At 39.5% G+C, this 18348-nt stretch overlaps 1 protein-coding gene across 2 annotated transcripts in view; it reads left to right on the top strand.

Moving 5' to 3' along the window:
• The window catches only part of LOC128698663 (MAM and LDL-receptor class A domain-containing protein 2-like), a 382606-nt gene that overhangs the window by 152403 nt on the left and 211855 nt on the right, over positions 1 to 18348 (top strand). For both annotated transcript variants that reach the window (XM_070084851.1, XM_070084850.1), the window contains exons 30-31: positions 2019 to 2168; positions 5672 to 5824. In XM_070084851.1, the coding sequence (XP_069940952.1) occupies positions 2019 to 2168; positions 5672 to 5824 (303 nt within the window). The remainder of the gene's footprint in view (positions 1 to 2018; positions 2169 to 5671; positions 5825 to 18348) is intronic.

The following is an 18348-nucleotide window of genomic DNA, read 5'->3' on the forward strand; positions in this document are numbered from 1 at the left end:
GACACACGATTCATTTGTCACCAGTGTGGGGTGGCACTCTGTATGAATCCATGCTTCATGGAGTATCATACAATCGTGGAATTCTAGAAACATAAGTGGACATGTAAATACTTGTACATATATTGTTGTAGATAATAGAATGTGATTCAGCCAGGTGTGCAAAATCACCTGTCAGTGTGTACATGTGTGTTTATGACAATATGATAATAATTTTGTATATAATATTGGTGTATAAACAACAATTGGCATCGAAATCAAAAGATTTACTATAAAATATAATTATCATATCATGAAAACCAAGAAAATGAAAAAAAAAATTAGAAGTAAATGGTAAATATGTAGAATTTCTGCAAGCGGCAGTGCACCATGTTGCCGTCAGGTGATCACCAAGTGCCAACTTCGCGGCCTCATATCTCAGTAAGTACTGACCCTAATTTTTTTTTTATTTTAAAACACTTAAAAAATGTGCTTTCTTTCTCTAAAAAAAATAAGTGATTTATTTTTTTCAAAATATTCGGGGTGCTGCGCAAGAGAACGTGTACTATATATGTGTGTGTGATGAATGGTTTGAAAAACCGACAAGTTGAAGATTGAGACACTTATGCAACATATGGGAATCTTTATTCAGGAATTGTTTCACCACACAGTGGCTTCATCAGTCCAATACAAAGTAGAAAGGCATAAGGAGAGGAGGAGATTGAGGTAATCAGTCCCTCAGACTGGAGTCGATGTGTTCAGTCCATCAATCTTGTAGAATGTACAGCATAGGGCCTTAGATGTGGCTTATATACTGTAGTGAGGTGAGGCGAAGCAGGAGGTGGGGTCATAGTGGTATCATCCACTAGTCGAAGTAGGTCTTTGTGCAAAGGTTGGACAAGTGTTGAAGAATTCTTTGTAACAAGATCCCATGATGCTGCAGTATCCTCCTCTCCTTATGCCTTTCTACTTTGTATTGGACTGATGAAGCCACTGTGTGGCGAAATGTTTCCTGAATAAAGATTCCCATATGTTGCATAAGTGTCTCAATCTTCAACTTGTCGGTTTTTCAAACCATTCATCACAACCGTCAGACACTGCAGCATCATGGGATCTTGTTACAAAGAATTTTTCAACACTTGTCCAACCTTTGCACAAAGACCTACTTCGACTAGTGGATGATACCACTATGACCCCATCTCCTCCTGCTTCGCCTCACCTCACTACAGTATATAAGTCACGTCTACGGCCCTATGCTGTACATTCTACAAGATTGATGGACTGAACATATCGACTCCAGGCTGAGGGACTGATTACCTCAATCTCCTCCTCTCCTTATGCCTTTCTACTTTGTATTGGACTGATAAAGCCACTGTGTGGCGAAACGTTTCCTGACTAAAGATTCCCATATGTTGCATAAGTGTCTCAATCTTCAACTTGTCGGTTTTTCAAACCATTCATCACAACTGTCTGACACTGCAGCATCATGGGATCTTGTTACAAAGAATTCTTCAACACTTGTCCAATCTTTGGACGAAGACCTACTTCGACTAGTGGGTGGTACCACTATGACCCCACCTCCGCCTGCTTCGCCTCACCCCACTACAGTATATAAGCCACGTCTACGGCCCTATGCTGTACATTCTAAAAGATTGATGGACTGAACACATCAACTCCAGGCTGAGGGACTGATTACCTCAATCTCCTCCTCCTCCTTACGCCTTTCTACTTTGAATTGGACTGATGAAGCCACTGTGTGGTGAAACGTTCCGTATACTATATATGTTTGGACCGTTTAAGGGTTAAGGTGCATGGTGTCATAGGAAAACTAGAAAACCTAACACGTGCTGAACTTTTTTCAGCGATAAAAGAATATGTTATGCGTGATAATGCATGAATATGTAAATGAGCTAGGATGAGGATGTGAGAGGGATATTTTTAGACCGTGGAAGTGTAATATTATACAAAGGTGGTACAGTAGTATGGAGATTAAATTATATGTTACAAACATTCGTGTGACAATATTTTTGCTTAATGACCAGACTGGCTTGGAGATTTCGTTGTGCATGTGGAAGCCACAAAGTTTGGCGCTCCATCAGACCTCTCACTGGATGACTTCTCTTTTGCCAATTGTGCTCTACCTTTTGAGCCTGTTCAGTGTCTTGAAGACCAAATCCACTGTGAACAAACAGGTAAATACTGAATATGGATTAATCTATAATTTTTATGGATTTATTTGTGTTAAAACTATAGCATGTTGAATTGAGTAAATGAAAGAAAGGTTATGATGCAAAACTAAAATTTTTAATTGAATTTTTTTAAGAAAAGAGGAAATACATTCACCATCATTTATTAGTTTTCTGTCTTACCAAAAGAGTGCAAACATCACATTTCAAATTACCCTCTGACCTTACTGACTCTCCTTCAGCATGTCCATTAAAAACCACTTACCTTACTTGTCACTACTCTTTTAGCCTCCCTATTCCTCTCCGTATACCCTACCTTCCATATATAAATTTTTACGTTGTATAACCCTAAAGTATGCGAACTTTGTTCCCTTACTACCCTCTTTTCCTCATCTTTCCACCAGTTATCCCTCTTCCCACTCACACTTTCCATCTTATACCAACACCTACCATCTTATACCCACAAACTTCTGCTGTGCACACTAGCACTACATTCTTAAATTTACCACATGTCTCCTTGACTTCCTCTTTATTTCCTGTACTCTCTCAACTCATTTTTCTCACAATATTTGCTTATATCTTAACGTCTTTTTAAGTTCATTCACTGTTACTTCTTACCAAAAGCAAGATTGCCAACCACCTAGATACCCATCAGTTACACAACCCAGAGCAACACGGGTTTAGAGCATGTCGCTCCTGCCTGTCCCAGCTACTGGACCACTATGAAAAGGTTCTGGATGCTGTAGAGGATAAACTTAATACAGGTGTAGTATACACAGACTTTGCAAAAGCTTTCGACAAGTGTGACCATGGTGTAATAGCACACAAAATGCATGATAGAGGAATAACAGGAAAAGTTGGTAGATGGATCTAGAACTTCCTGACAAATAGAACACAAAGAGTAATAGTAAACAGAGTAAAGTCCCAGGCAGCCACGGTAAAAAGCTCTGCTCCACAAGGCACAGTACTTACTCAGCTATCAAAACTTTGGGGCCCAGTTCCTGGACCCATTATTTACCTGGAGAGAGTTCCGGGGGTCAACGCCCCCGTGGCCCGGTCTGTGACCGGGCCTCATGGTGGATCAGGGCCTGATCAACCAGGCTGTTACTGCTGGCTGCACGCAATCCAACGTACGAGCCACAGCCCGGCTGGCCAGGTACCGACTTTAGGTGCTTGTCCAGTGCCTGCTTGAAGACAGCCAGGGGTCTATTGGTAATCCCCCTCATGTATGCTGGGAGGCAGTTGAACAGTCTTGGGCCCCTGACACTTATTGTGTTGTCTCTTAACGTGCTAGTGACACCCCTGCTTTTCATTGGGGTCATGTTGCATCGTCTGCCGAGTCTTTTGCTTTCGTAGAGAGTGATTTTCGTGTGCAAGTTTGGTACTAGTCCCTCTAGGATTTTCCAAGTGTATATAATCATGTATCTCTCCTGCCTGCATTCCAGGGAGTACAGGTTCAGGAACTTAAAGCACTCCCAGTAATTGAGGTGTTTTATCTCTGTTATGTGTGCCGTGTAGGTTCTCTGTACATTTTCTAGGTCAGCAATTTCACCTGCCTTGAAAGGTGCTGTTACTATGCAGCAATATTCCAGCCTAGATAGAACAAGTGACCTGAAGTGTCATCATATGCTTGGCATCCCTAGTTTTGAAGGTTCTCATTATCTATTCTGTCATTTTTCTAGCAGATACTATTGATACAACGTTATGGTCCATGAAGGTGAGATCCTCCGACATGATCACTTGTAATCTATTGACTTCCGCCCACTGGATGGGTATGGGGTGCATAATAAACATATTAAACTAAACTTCTACTCCTCATCCTCATTTCTGACATAGACAGAGATGTAATTGCAGTGACCTCCATCAAAGACACCACGAGACTCCAAGCGGACATCAACCAAATCTTTGAATGGGCCACTCAAAACAATGTGAAGTTCAACGAGGAGAAATTTCAACTACTCAGATATGGGAAACTTGAGGAAATTAAAAATGTATCAGGGTATACGACAAATTCTAATCATACAATAGAGCAGAAAAGTAATGTGAAGGACCTGGGAGTGATAATGTCAGAGGACCTCGCCTTCAAAAACCACAACAATGTATCTACCTCATCTGCTAGGAAAATGGTAGGATGGATAATGAGAACCTTCAAAACTAGGGACACCAAGCCCATGATGATTCTCTTCAAATCGCTTTTGCTCTCTAGGCTGGGTTACTGCTGTACGCTAACGGCCCCCTTCAAGGCTGGTGACATTGCAGACCTGGAGAGTGTACAAAGAACTTTCACGGCACATGTAAGCATGATAAGGCACCTAAATTACTGGGAACAGTTGAAGGTCCTTGATCTGTATTCCCTGGAATGCAGGCGAGAGAGATGCATGATAATATACACTTGGAAGGTCCTGGAGGGATTGGTACCAAACCTGCACGTGAAAATCACTGAAGCTGGTCCTAGTGGCATTAAAAAAAGAAGGGAAGTAACCCCAGAAAAGGACTTGACACCTCTAGTCCTAATGGAAGGGGATTCCCCTTCTAAACACTAAAACCATCCACACTCTCCCCTCCTCCCATCCCATCAATCATCACCAGATCTTCAATAAAGGTAAGTGTCATGTAATTGTACATGTCTTCTTCAGTTTGTGTGTATTAAAATTAATATTTCATGTGGTAAATTTTTTTTTTTCAATACTTTGGGGTGTCAGGAACGGATTAATTTGATTTCTATTATTTCTTATGGGGAAAATTAACTCGACTAACAATAATTTCGACTAACGATGAGCTCTCAGGAACGGATTAATATCGTTGGTCGAGGGTCCACTGTACCTGACCAACCAGGCTGTGGTTCGTAAATCAGCTTGTGTGCTGCCAGTAGTAACAGCCTGGTTGATCAGACCCTGATCCACCGTGAGGCCTGGTCTCAGACCGAGCCACAGGGGCATTGACCCCTGAAACCCTCTCCAGGTAAACTCCAGGTGAACCAACTGATGTCATTCTCATTGTACTCCATCCACCCCTTACTCTTCCTGTAGCGATTACAGTACTAACTAATGGTTTGATATGACTGTCACTCTAAAAACATGCATACTATTCAGCAAATACACCAACCACTCCACCATAATATTCCCACTCACTTTTAGCATCTCTGTCTTAATCCAGTCTGTCCCAGCTGCTTTACCCCTTTTTATTCTACCCTCTGATTAAGGTACTTTCATCTACATCCACCTCAGGCTCTTCCTCACTCCAATACTATGTTACCACTCTCTGCTCAATGCATGAAATCACCACCTCACCTTCCTCATTAACATTCATCTAAAGAATTTTTACTACATCAACCATTTCATGCCACTGTAGGGTGATCCAAAGAAAACATTCACCATCATTCATTCAGTAAATTTTAATTCAAGCCATATTTTAGGTTGACGATCATGTTACCTAGCAAAAAGCTTTTGATGAAATGAAAGTACATAATTAATCTACGGTTACTGCAATTAAGTACATTTTTTGTGCAGGACTCTGCATTGACGTACAACTGTTATGTGACAACACAAATGACTGTGGAGATATGAGCGATGAAATAGACTGTGGTATGAATATTCCCATGTGTACCTTTGAGGAGGGTGATTATTGTGCTTGGACTCAGGAAGACAGGCTCGATGATTTGGGTAAGTGAGACTTTTTTTTTTTAACATAAGGACTTGTGTATACAGTGATGGTTTCCTTTTTCACAATATTGAATTTACACATGTTCGGTTATTTGCATTAGCAGTAGTAGAATGTTTAGGTTATAATCAAAAGGACCCCCATTTGAATCCTAGGTGATTATAGACATGTGTAGGCATCCTTACACCTGCTGATTCTGTTCATCTAGTAGTAAATAAATAGGGGTTAGTCAGCCTTTATGGGTTGCACCTTGAGGAAGAGGACCTACTTACTCCACCTGACATAAGTCACATTGTTTATCTTTCTTGGGTTATTAATTCTTATAATCCACTTATTTTTTTCAGCACACTGACCGTCTCCCACGAGGCAGGGTGACCCAAAAAAAGAAAAAAGAAAAATTTTTCTTTTTCCATTTAGTAATTTATACAGAAGGGGTTACTAGTCCCTTGCTCCCAGCATTTTAGTCGCCTTAATTCACTTAGGACTTGCTTATTTATTTCAACAGTAATATGGATATTGTTTAAACTCAGCCATCTCCCATCAAGGCAGGGAAATAAACCAATATAATGTTGGAAAGCAAATAATTGCACTTGCATTATTCCATTAACCATGTTTACTGTTTAACTGTATCTACATGACAGCCTTGTTTAGTGCTCTACAGTATTGATTTAAAATAAATATCCTGTTTATCATTGGCATATAGCTTCTGCACATATTCTCAGCCTACAGCTCCCAATTTTAATCCCAAAAGAGTACCAGAGGTTATATACCATTTACTTATGGCTAAGATGTAATTTTCTTTAGCCATAGAATGTTCAGGAATGTATGTTAGTCATTCTTGTTGCATAGTTTTTGTACGTTTTTTCTATCTTGCACAGTATACACTGTACACACCTATTTCCCATTAAAAAGATTTAGTAAACTGTTAAACTTTCTTTTATATTTGAAAATTATTTTTTTAACACATCAGGTAGTAGGTTGGTAGACAGCAACCACCCAGGGAGGTACTACCGTCCTGCCAGGTGACTGTGAAACAGAAACCTGTAACTGTTTTACATGATGGTAGGATTGCTGGTGTCTCTTTTCTGTCTCATGAACATGCTGGATAACAGGTATATCTTGCTACTTCTACTTACACTTAGGTCACACTACACAGGCAAGCACATACATATATGGTATAAACCTTGGTAATAAATACCGACAAGTTGGTTTAGAAAGACATGTAAGCAAACACTATAACATATTTATTAGAAAACGTTTCGGTCCTGGGACCTTGATCACTTCTAACATACAGAGGTAGAAAGACATTATATATATAGGTGGAGAGTGAGATGTGACGCACGTGACCTGAGGAATGTCATAAGAACATAAGAATGGAGGAACACTGTAGAAGGCCTACTGGCCCATGCGAGGCAGGTCCTTATCAGAACAGCCTCCGAGATTGCAGACTCAAGGCACAAGCTATCCTCAACAAACCGCCCATGGAACAGCCCCCTAAACAGTTCATAGTACTCCCATGTGGCGATGTTGCCACGAATACTCGCCGGGCACTTGCTATGAGTAACATCAACGTTTCCACCATAAACACATCCTCTATCAAAGACCTCACTACGAAACGCAGCCCCACACCTCTAACTTCTACAGCAGGCGTCTACACTATCCCCTGTGGGTTCTGTCCCAAGAAATATGTAGGCGAGACAGGCAGAGATCTTGCAGTCCGCCTGAATGAGCATCGAAATGCCTCTAACAGAGACGATGTAAGGTACGCCTGTGTCCTCCACAGAGACTCCATGGGGCATTTGATGAACTGGAATGAGGCACAACTCGTTCTCATCAAACCAGACCTCAGGCGCCGACGGTGCCTAGAAGCCTCACTAATCGCCGTCACTGACACTATAGAAGGCAACACTGGAAACTACAAAATTTCAAAAACATTGGCATACAGGATACTTAACCCTTTCAGGGTCCGTCCCGTAGATCTACGGCTTTACGTTCAGGGTCCAAACCGTAGATCTACGCCATGAGCTCAGCTCACTCTGATAAACTGTGAGTGGTACATTTGGGCCTAGATATGAGAGAATACATCTATGTGGTATGTGTGCACCACATAAAACAGATCCTGCAGCACACTGTGTATAATGAGAGAAAAAAAATGAAATCATGATTTTTCGATTAAAACAGCAACTTTGCAGTGTTTTTTCGTATGTTTTTTATAGTTGTATTTGCGATTTCTTGGTCTCATTTGATAGAATGGAAGACATATTACAGAAATAGAGATGATTTTGATTGGTTTTAGCACTGGAAATGGCTTGAAACTGAGCTCAAAGTAGCAGAAATGTTAAATTTTTGCCGATATTCAAGAGTAAACAAACGACCTCACACGTCTAATACACGTCAGCTGGTGGGTCTAATATACATTCACAAATATGGTGATGATATTTATACAATTATTACAGTATTGCATAACAGTAAATCTTCTATTTTTTGGTGTGAATAAAAATTCATTATGTGAATAAAAAATCAAAATGGAATTTATTTGTAAAGCCTCAAAACATAACTAATGAACAGAGGAAATGTTAGTTTAGTGCCAGGAATGCCTACATTGTTCATTCTGGACCCTATTTTGAAATTGGAATATTTTGAACTTTGTGTTAAATTGGCCAAATTAACAATTTCCGATCACTTTATTTTGTAGTTGAAACAGTTGACTTGGCGATTTCTTGTGCTCAATCGATAGAATAGAAGTAATACTAGTGAAATAGCTAAGAATTTGGTTGACTGGAATAATGTAATTGGCCTAAAATGGCAGTTAAAGTCGGCAAAATCGCCGATTCGTAAATATCGCTGACACATCAAAATTCGCGAGAGCATAATTTCGTCAATTTTCCACCAAATTTCGTACTTTTTGTTTTATTACCTTCACAAAAAGATTCTCTACGATTTCATAAGAAAAAATAACAAATTTTTTTTTTGAAAATTCTTGGACACTGGTGTGTGACTCCAGATTTGGGCCTTGGACCCTGAAAGGGTTAAGCAGCACCAACCCAACAACACAGGAGTCACATGATTTCATCGTCTACCCGTCCTCATCATAGGCAGAGGTTGTTTTGATAAGGACCTGCCTCGCATGGGCCAGTAGACCTTCTACAGTGTTCCTCCATTCTTATGTTCTTATGACATTCCTCAGGTCACGTGCGTCACATCTCGCTCTCCGCCTATATATACAATGTCTATCTACCTCTGTATGTTAGAAGTGATCAAGGTCCCAGGACCGAAACGTTTTCTAATAAATATGTTATAGTGTTTGCTTACGTGTCTTTCTAAACCAACATGCGCATATATATATATATATATATATATATATATTATATATAGGTAGTATATATATATATATATATATATATATATATATATATATATATATATATATATATTATATATAGGTAGTATATATATATATAGGTAGTAGATTGGCAGACAGCAACCGCCCAGGGAGGTACTACCGTCCTGCCAAGTGAATGTAAAACGAAAGCCTGTAATTGTTTTACATGATGGTAGGATTGCTGGTGTCCATTTTTCTGTCTCATAAATATGCAAGGTTTCAGATACGTCTTGCTACTTCTACTTACACTTAGGTCACACTACACATACATCTACAGGCATATATATATATATACACACATCCCTCTGGGTTTTCTTTTATTTTCTTTCTAGTTCTTATTCTTGTTTATTTCCTCTTATCTCCATGGGGAAGTGGAATAGAATTCTTCCTCCGTAAGCCATGCGTGTTGTAAGAGGCGACTAAAATGCCGGGAGCAAGGGGCTAGTAACCTCTTCTCCTGTATGTATTACTAAATGTAAAAGGAGAAACTTTCGTTTTTCCTTTTGGGCCACCCTGCCTTGGTGGGATACGGCCGATGTGTTGAAAGAAGAAAGAAGATATATATATATATTATATATATATATTTTTTTTTTTTTTTTTTTTTTTTTAAAAAAGTCGGCCGTCTCCCACCGAGGCAGGGTGACCCAAAAAAGAAAGAAAATCCCCAAAAAGAAAATACTTTCATCATCATTCAACACTTTCACCACACTCGCACATTATCACTGTTTTTGCAGAGGTGCTCAGAATACAACAGTCTAGAAGCATACACATATAAAGACACACAACATATCCCTCCAAACTGCCAATATCCCAAACCCCTCCTTTAAAGTGCAGGCATTGTACTTCCCATTTCCAGGACTCAAGTCCGACTATATGAAAATAACCGGTTTCCCTGAATCCCTTCACTAAATATTACCCTGCTCACACTCCAACAGATCGTCAGGTCCCAAGTACCATTCGTCTCCATTCACTCCTATCTAACACGCTCACGCACGCTTGCTGGAAATCCAAGCCCCTTACCCACAAAACCTCCTTTACCCCCTCTCTCCAACCCTTTCGAGGACGACCCCTACCCCGCCTTCCTTCCCCTATAGATTTATATGCTTTCCATGTCATTCTACTGTGATCCATTCTCTCTAAATGACCAAACCACCTCAACAACCCCTCTTCTGCCCTCTGACTAATACTTTTATTAACTCCACACCTTCTCCTAATTTCCACACTCCGAATTTTTTGCATAATATTTACACCACACATTGCCCTTAGACAGGACATCTCCGCTGCCTCCAACCATCTCCTTGCTGCTGCATTTACCACCCAAGCTTCACACCCATATAAGAGTGTTGGTACTACTATACTTTCATACATTCCCTTCTTTGCCTCCATAGATAACGTTTTTTGACTCCACATATACCTCAATGCACCACTCACCTTTTTTCCCTCATCAATTCTATGATTAACCTCATCCTTCATAAATCCATCCGCCGACACGTCAACTCCCAAGTATCTGAAAACATTCACTTCTTCCATACTCCTCCTCCCCAATTTGATATCCAATTTTTCTTTATCTAAATCATTTGACACCCTCATCACCTTACTCTTTTCTATGTTCACTTTCAACTTTCTACCTTTACACACATTCCCAAACTCATCCACTAACCTTTGCAATTTTTCTTTAGAATCTCCCATAAGCACAGTATCATCAGCAAAAAGTAACTGTGTCAATTCCCATTTTGAATTTGATTCCCCATAATTTAATCCCACCCCTCTCCCAAACACCCTAGCATTTACTTCCTTTACAACCCCATCTATAAATATATTAAACAACCATGGTGACATTACACATCCCTGTCTAAGACCTACTTTTACCGGGAAGTAGTCTCCCTCTCTTCTACACACCCTAACCTGAGCCTCACTATCCTCATAAAAACTCTTTACAGCATTTAATAACTTACCACCTATTCCATATACTTGCAACATCTGCCACATTGCTCCTCTATCCACTCTATCATATGCCTTTTCTAAATCCATAAATGCAATAAAAACCTCCCTATCTTTATCTAAATACTGTTCACATATATGCTTCAATGTAAACACCTGATCTACACATCCCCTACCCACTCTAAAACCTCCTTGCTCATCCGCAATCCTACATTCTGTCTTACCTCTAATTCTTTCAATTATAACCCTACCGTACACTTTTCCTGGTATACTCAGTAAGCTTATTCCTCTATAATTTTTACAGTCTCTTTTGTCCCCTTTCCCTTTATATAAAGGGACTATACATGCTCTCTGCCAATCCCTAGGTATATATATATATATATATATATATATATATATATATATATAGTGCAAAGATGAGTAGTGGGGGGGTTGAAGAGGGTTGGAATAGTTTTAAAAATGCAGTATTAGAATGTGGGGCAGAAGTTTGTGGTTATAGGAGGGTGGGGGCAGGAGGAAAGAGGAGTGATTGGTGGAATGATGAAGTAAAGGGTGTGATAAAAGAGAAAAAGGTAGCTTATGAGAGGTTTTTACAAAGCAGAAGTGTTATAAGAAGAGCAGAGTATATGGAGAGTAAAAGAAAGGTAAAGAGAGTGGTGAGAGAGTGCAAAAGGAGAGCAGATGATAGAGTGGGAGAGGCACTGTCAAGAAATTTTAATGAAAATAAGAAAAAATTTTGGAGCGAGTTAAACAAGTTAAGAAAGCCTAGGGAAAATATGGATTTGTCAGTTAAAAACAGAGTAGGGGAGTTAGTAGATGGGGAGATGGAGGTATTGGGTAGATGGCGAGAATATTTTGAGGAACTTTTAAATGTTAAGGAAGAAACAGAGGCAGTAATTTCATGCACTGGTCAGGGAGGTATACCATCTTTTAGGAGTGAAGAAGAGCAGAATGTAAGTGTGGGGGAGGTACGTGAGGCATTACGTAAAATGAAAGGGGGTAAAGCAGCTGGAACTGATGGGATCATGACAGAAATGTTAAAAGCAGGGGGGGATATAGTGTTGGAGTGGTTGGTACTTTTGTTTAATAAATGTATGAAAGAGGGGAAGGTACCTAGGGATTGGCAGAGAGCATGTATAGTCCCTTTATATAAAGGGAAAGGGGACAAAAGAGACTGTAAAAATTACAGAGGAATAAGCTTACTGAGTATACCAGGAAAAGTGTACGGTAGGGTTATAATTGAAAGAATTAGAGGTAAGACAGAATGTAGGATTGCGGATGAGCAAGGAGGTTTTAGAGTGGGTAGGGGATGTGTAGATCAGGTGTTTACATTGAAGCATATATGTGAACAGTATTTAGATAAAGATAGGGAGGTTTTTATTGCATTTATGGATTTAGAAAAGGCATATGATAGAGTGGATAGAGGAGCAATGTGGCAGATGTTGCAAGTATATGGAATAGGTGGTAAGTTATTAAATGCTGTAAAGAGTTTTTATGAGGATAGTGAGGCTCAGGTTAGGGTGTGTAGAAGAGAGGGAGACTACTTCCCGGTAAAAGTAGGTCTTAGACAGGGATGTGTAATGTCACCATGGTTGTTTAATATATTTATAGATGGGGTTGTAAAGGAAGTAAATGCTAGGGTGTTTGGGAGAGGGGTGGGATTAAATTATGGGGAATCAAATTCAAAATGGGAATTGACACAGTTACTTTTTGCTGATGATACTGTGCTTATGGGAGATTCTAAAGAAAAATTGCAAAGGTTAGTGGATGAGTTTGGGAATGTGTGTAAAGGTAGAAAGTTGAAAGTGAACATAGAAAAGAGTAAGGTGATGAGGGTGTCAAATGATTTAGATAAAGAAAAATTGGATATCAAATTGGGGAGGAGGAGTATGGAAGAAGTGAATGTTTTCAGATACTTGGGAGTTGACGTGTCGGCGGATGGATTTATGAAGGATGAGGTTAATCATAGAATTGATGAGGGAAAAAAGGTGAGTGGTGCGTTGAGGTATATGTGGAGTCAAAAAACGTTATCTATGGAGGCAAAGAAGGGAATGTATGAAAGTATAGTAGTACCAACACTCTTATATGGGTGTGAAGCTTGGGTGGTAAATGCAGCAGCAAGGAGACGGTTGGAGGCAGCGGAGATGTCCTGTCTAAGGGCAATGTGTGGTGTAAATATTATGCAAAAAATTCGGAGTGTGGAAATTAGGAGAAGGTGTAGAGTTAATAAAAGTATTAGTCAGAGGGCAGAAGAGGGGTTGTTTAGGTGGTTTGGTCATTTAGAGAGAATGGATCACAGTAGAATGACATGGAAAGCATATAAATCTATAGGGGAAGGAAGGCGGGGTAGGGGTCGTCCTCGAAAGGGTTGGAGAGAGGGGGTAAAGGAGGTTTTGTGGGTAAGGGGCTTGGATTTCCAGCAAGCGTGCGTGAGCGTGTTAGATAGGAGTGAATGGAGACGAATGGTACTTGGGACCTGACGATCTGTTGGAGTGTGAGCAGGGTAATATTTAGTGAAGGGATTCAGGGAAACCGGTTATTTTCATATAGTCGGACTTGAGTCCTGGAAATGGGAAGTACAATGCCTGCACTTTAAAGGAGGGGTTTGGGATATTGGCAGTTTGGAGGGATATGTTGTGTATCTTTATATGTGTATGCTTCTAGACTGTTGTATTCTGAGCACCTCTGCAAAAACAGTGATAATGTGCGAGTGTGGTGAAAGTGTTGAATGATGATGAAAGTATTTTCTTTTTGGGGATTTTCTTTCTTTTTTGGGTCACCCTGCCTCGGTGGGAGACGGCCGACTTGTTGAAAAAAAAAAAAAAAAAAAAAAAAAAAATATATATATATATATATATTTATTTTTTTTTTTTTTTTTTTTTTTTTTTTTCAACAAGTCGGTCGTCTCCCACCGAGGCAGGGTGACCCAAAAAAAGAAAGAAAATCCCCAAAAAGAAAATACTTATATCATCATTCAACACTTTCACCACACTCACACATTATCACTGCTTTTGCAGAGGTGCTCAGAATATAACAGTTTAGAAGCATATACATATAGAGATACACAACATATCCCTCCAAACTGCCAATATCCCAAACCCCTCCTTTAAAGTGCAGGCATTGTACTTCCCATTTCCAGGACTCAAGTCCGACTATATGAAAATAACCGGTTTCCCTGAATCCCTTCACTAAATATTACCCTGCTCACACTCCAACAGATCGTCAGGTCCCAAGTATCATTCGTCTCCATTCACTCCTATCTAACACGCTCATGCACGCTTGCTGGAAGTCCAAGCCCCTCACCCACAAAACCTCCTTTACCCCCTCTTTCCAACCCTTTCGAGGACGACCCCTACCCCTCTTTCCTTCCCCTATAGATTTATATGCTTTCCATGTCATTCTACTTTGATCCATTCTCTCTAAATGACCAAACCACCTCAACAACCCCTCTTCTGCCCTCTGACTAATGCTTTTATTAACTCCACACCTTCTCCTAATTTCCACACTCCGAATTTTCTGCATAATATTTACACCACACATTGCCCTTAGACAGGACATCTCCACTGCCTCCAACCGTCTCCTCGCTGCTGCATTTACCACCCAAGCTTCACATCCATATAAGAGTGTTGGTACTACTATACTTTCATACATTCCCTTCTTTGCCTCCATAGATAACGTTTTTTGACTCCACATATACCTCAACGCACCACTCACCTTTTTTCCCTCATCAATTCTATGATTAACCTCATCCTTCATAAATCCATCCGCCGACACGTCAACTCCCAAGTATCTGAAAACATTCACTTCTTCCATACTCCTCCTCCCCAATTTGATATCCAATTTTTCTTTATCTAAATCATTTGATACCCTCATCACCTTACTCTTTTCTATGTTCACTTTCAACTTTCTACCTTTACACACATTCTCAAACTCATCCACTAACCTTTGCAATTTTTCTTTAGCATCTCCCATAAGCACAGTATCATCAGCAAAAAGTAACTGTGTCAATTCCCATTTTGAATTTGATTCCCCATAATTTAATCCCACCCCTCTCCCGAACACCCTAGCATTTACTTCTTTTACAACCCCATCTATAAATATATTAAACAACCATGGTGACATTACACATCCCTGTCTAAGACCTACTTTTACCGGGAAGTATTCTCCCTCTTTTCTACACACCCTAACCTGAGCCTCACTATCCTCATAAAAGCTCTTTACAGCATTTAGTAACTTACCACCTATTCCATATACTTGCAACATCTGCCACATTGCTCCTCTATCCACTCTATCATATGCCTTTTCTAAATCCATAAATGCAATAAAAACTTCCCTACCTTTATCTAAATACTGCTCACATATATGCTTCAATGTAAACACTTGATCTACACATCCCCTACCCACTCTGAAACCTCCTTGTTCGTCCGCAATTCTACATTCTGTCTTACCTCTAATTCTTTCAATTATAACCCTACCGTATACTTTTCCTGGTATACTCAGTAAACTTATTCCTCTATAATTTTTACAATCTCTTTTGTCCCCTTTCCCTTTATATAAAGGGACTATACATGCTCTCCGCCAATCCCTAGGTACCTTCCCCTCTTTCATACATTTATTAAACAAAAGTACCAACCACTCCAACACTATATCCCCCCCTGCTTTTAACATTTCTGTCATGATCCCATCAGTTCCAGCTGCTTTACCCCCTTTCATTCTACGTAATGCCTCACGTACCTCCACCACACTTACAGTCTGCTCTTCTTCACTCCTAAAAGATGGTATACCTCCCTGGCCAGTGCATGAAATTACTGCCTCCCTTTCTTCCTCAACATTTAAAAGTTCCTCAAAATATTCTCGCCATCTACCTAATACCTCCCTCTCCCCATCTACTAACTCCCCTACTCTGTTTTTAATGGACAAATCCATACTTTCCCTAGGCTTTCTTAACTTGTTTAACTCACTCCAAAATTTTTTCTTATTTTCATTAAAATTTCTTGACAGTGCCTCTCCCACTCTTTCATCTGCTCTCCTTTTGCACTCTCTCACCACTCTCTTCACCTTTCTTTTACTCTCCATATACTCTGCTCTTCTTATAACACTTCTGCTTTGTAAAAACCTCTTGTAACCTACCTTTTTCTCTTTTATCACACCCTTTACTTCATCATTCCACCAATCACTCCTCTTTCCTCCTGCCCCCACCCTCCTATAACCACAAACTTCTGCCCCACATTCTAATACTGCATTTTTAAAACTATTCCAACCCTCTTCAACCCCCCCACTACTCATCTTTGCACTAGCCCACCTTTCTGCCAATAGTCGCTTATATCTCGCCCGAACTTCCTCCTCCCTTAGTTTATACACTTTCACCTCCCTCTTACTTGTTGTTGCCACCTTCCTCTTTTCCCATCTACCTCTTACTCTAACTGTAGCTACAACTAAATAATGATCTGATATATCAGTTGCCCCTCTATAAACATGTACATCCTGAAGCCTACCCATCAACCTTTTATCCACCAATACATAATCTAACAAACTACTTTCATTACGTGCTACATCATACCTTGTATATTTATTTATCCTCTTTTTCATAAAATATGTATTACTTATTACCAAATTTCTTTCTACACATAGCTCAATTAAAGGCTCCCCATTTACATTTACCCCTGGCACCCCAAATTTACCTACTACTCCCTCCATAACATTTTTACCCACTTTAGCATTGAAATCCCCAACCACCATTACTCTCACACTTGATTCAAAACTCCCCACGCATTCACTCAACATTTCCCAGAATCTCTCTCTCTCCTCTACACTTCTCTCTTCTCCAGGTGCATACACGCTTACTATAACCCACTTTTCACATCCAATCTTTATTTTACTCCACATAATCCTTGAATTTATGCATTTGTAGTCCCTCTTTTCCTGCCATAGCTTATCCTTCAACATTATTGCTACTCCTTCTTTATCTCTAACTCTATTTGAAACCCCTGACCTAATCCCATTTATTCCTCTCCATTGAAACTCTCCCACCCCCTTCAGCTTTGTTTCACTTAAAGCCAGGACATCCAGTTTCTTCTCATTCATAACATCCACAATCATCTCTTTCTTATCATTTGCACAACATCCACGCACATTCAGACTTCCCACTTTGACAATTTTCTTCTTCTTATTCTTTTTAGTAATCTTTACAGGAAAAGGGGTTACTAGCCCATTCTTCCCGGCATTTTAGTTGACTTTTACAACACGCATGGCTTACGGAGGAAAGATTCTTATTCCACTTCCCCATGGATATAAAAGGAAAAGTAATAAGACCAAGAACTATTAAGATAAAAATCAAAGAAAACTGAGATGAGTGTGTATAAATAAACGTGTACATGTATGTGTAGTGTGACCTAAGTGTAAGTAGAAGTAGCAAGACGTACCTGTAATCTTGCATATTTATGAGACAGACAAAAGACACCAGCAATCCTACCATCATGTAAAACAATTACAGGCTTTCATTTTACACTCACTTGGCAGGATGGTAGTACCTCCCTGGGTGGTTGCTGTCTACCAACCTACTACTACGGCCGACTTGTTGAAAAAAAAAAAAAAAAAAAAATAAAATATATATATATATTTATAAATATATATATATATATATATATATATATATATATATATATATATATTACACACATCTAGGGTTTTTCTTCTTTTTCTTAATAGCTCTTGTTCTTGTTTTTTATCTCTATTGTCCATAAGGAAGTGGAAAAGAATCTTTCCTCCGTAAGCCATTCGTGTCGTATGAGGCGACTACAGTGTCGGGAGCAATGGGCTAGTAACCCCTTCTCCTGTACACATTTACTAAAAATCAGAAGAAGAAAAACTTTATAAAACTGGGATGCTTGAATTCAAATTCAAATTCAAATTCAAATTCAAAATTTATTCTCTATAAGGATTACAATGCTGAGTTTACAGAATTCGGTTACTGGGTGGTTTACATGTAGTAAAATAATAATTACAGAGTGTACCACTAGAACACCTAGCATGGCTAGGCATTTCGCGCAGACTTAAATTAAATCTTAAGTTTAAAGTATTACAAAATTATGAGGTTAGTTGGTATTATGGCTAAGTGACTAAATACTAGTTTGTGAGTTTAACAATGTGAATGCTTTTGTTTTGGCACTATACATAGTTTCAGTATTGGAGTATCACAGGCCA

Source organism: Cherax quadricarinatus, chromosome 14 (assembly GCF_038502225.1).
Source record: "Cherax quadricarinatus isolate ZL_2023a chromosome 14, ASM3850222v1, whole genome shotgun sequence".
Classification (NCBI taxonomy): Eukaryota; Metazoa; Arthropoda; class Malacostraca; order Decapoda; family Parastacidae; genus Cherax; species Cherax quadricarinatus.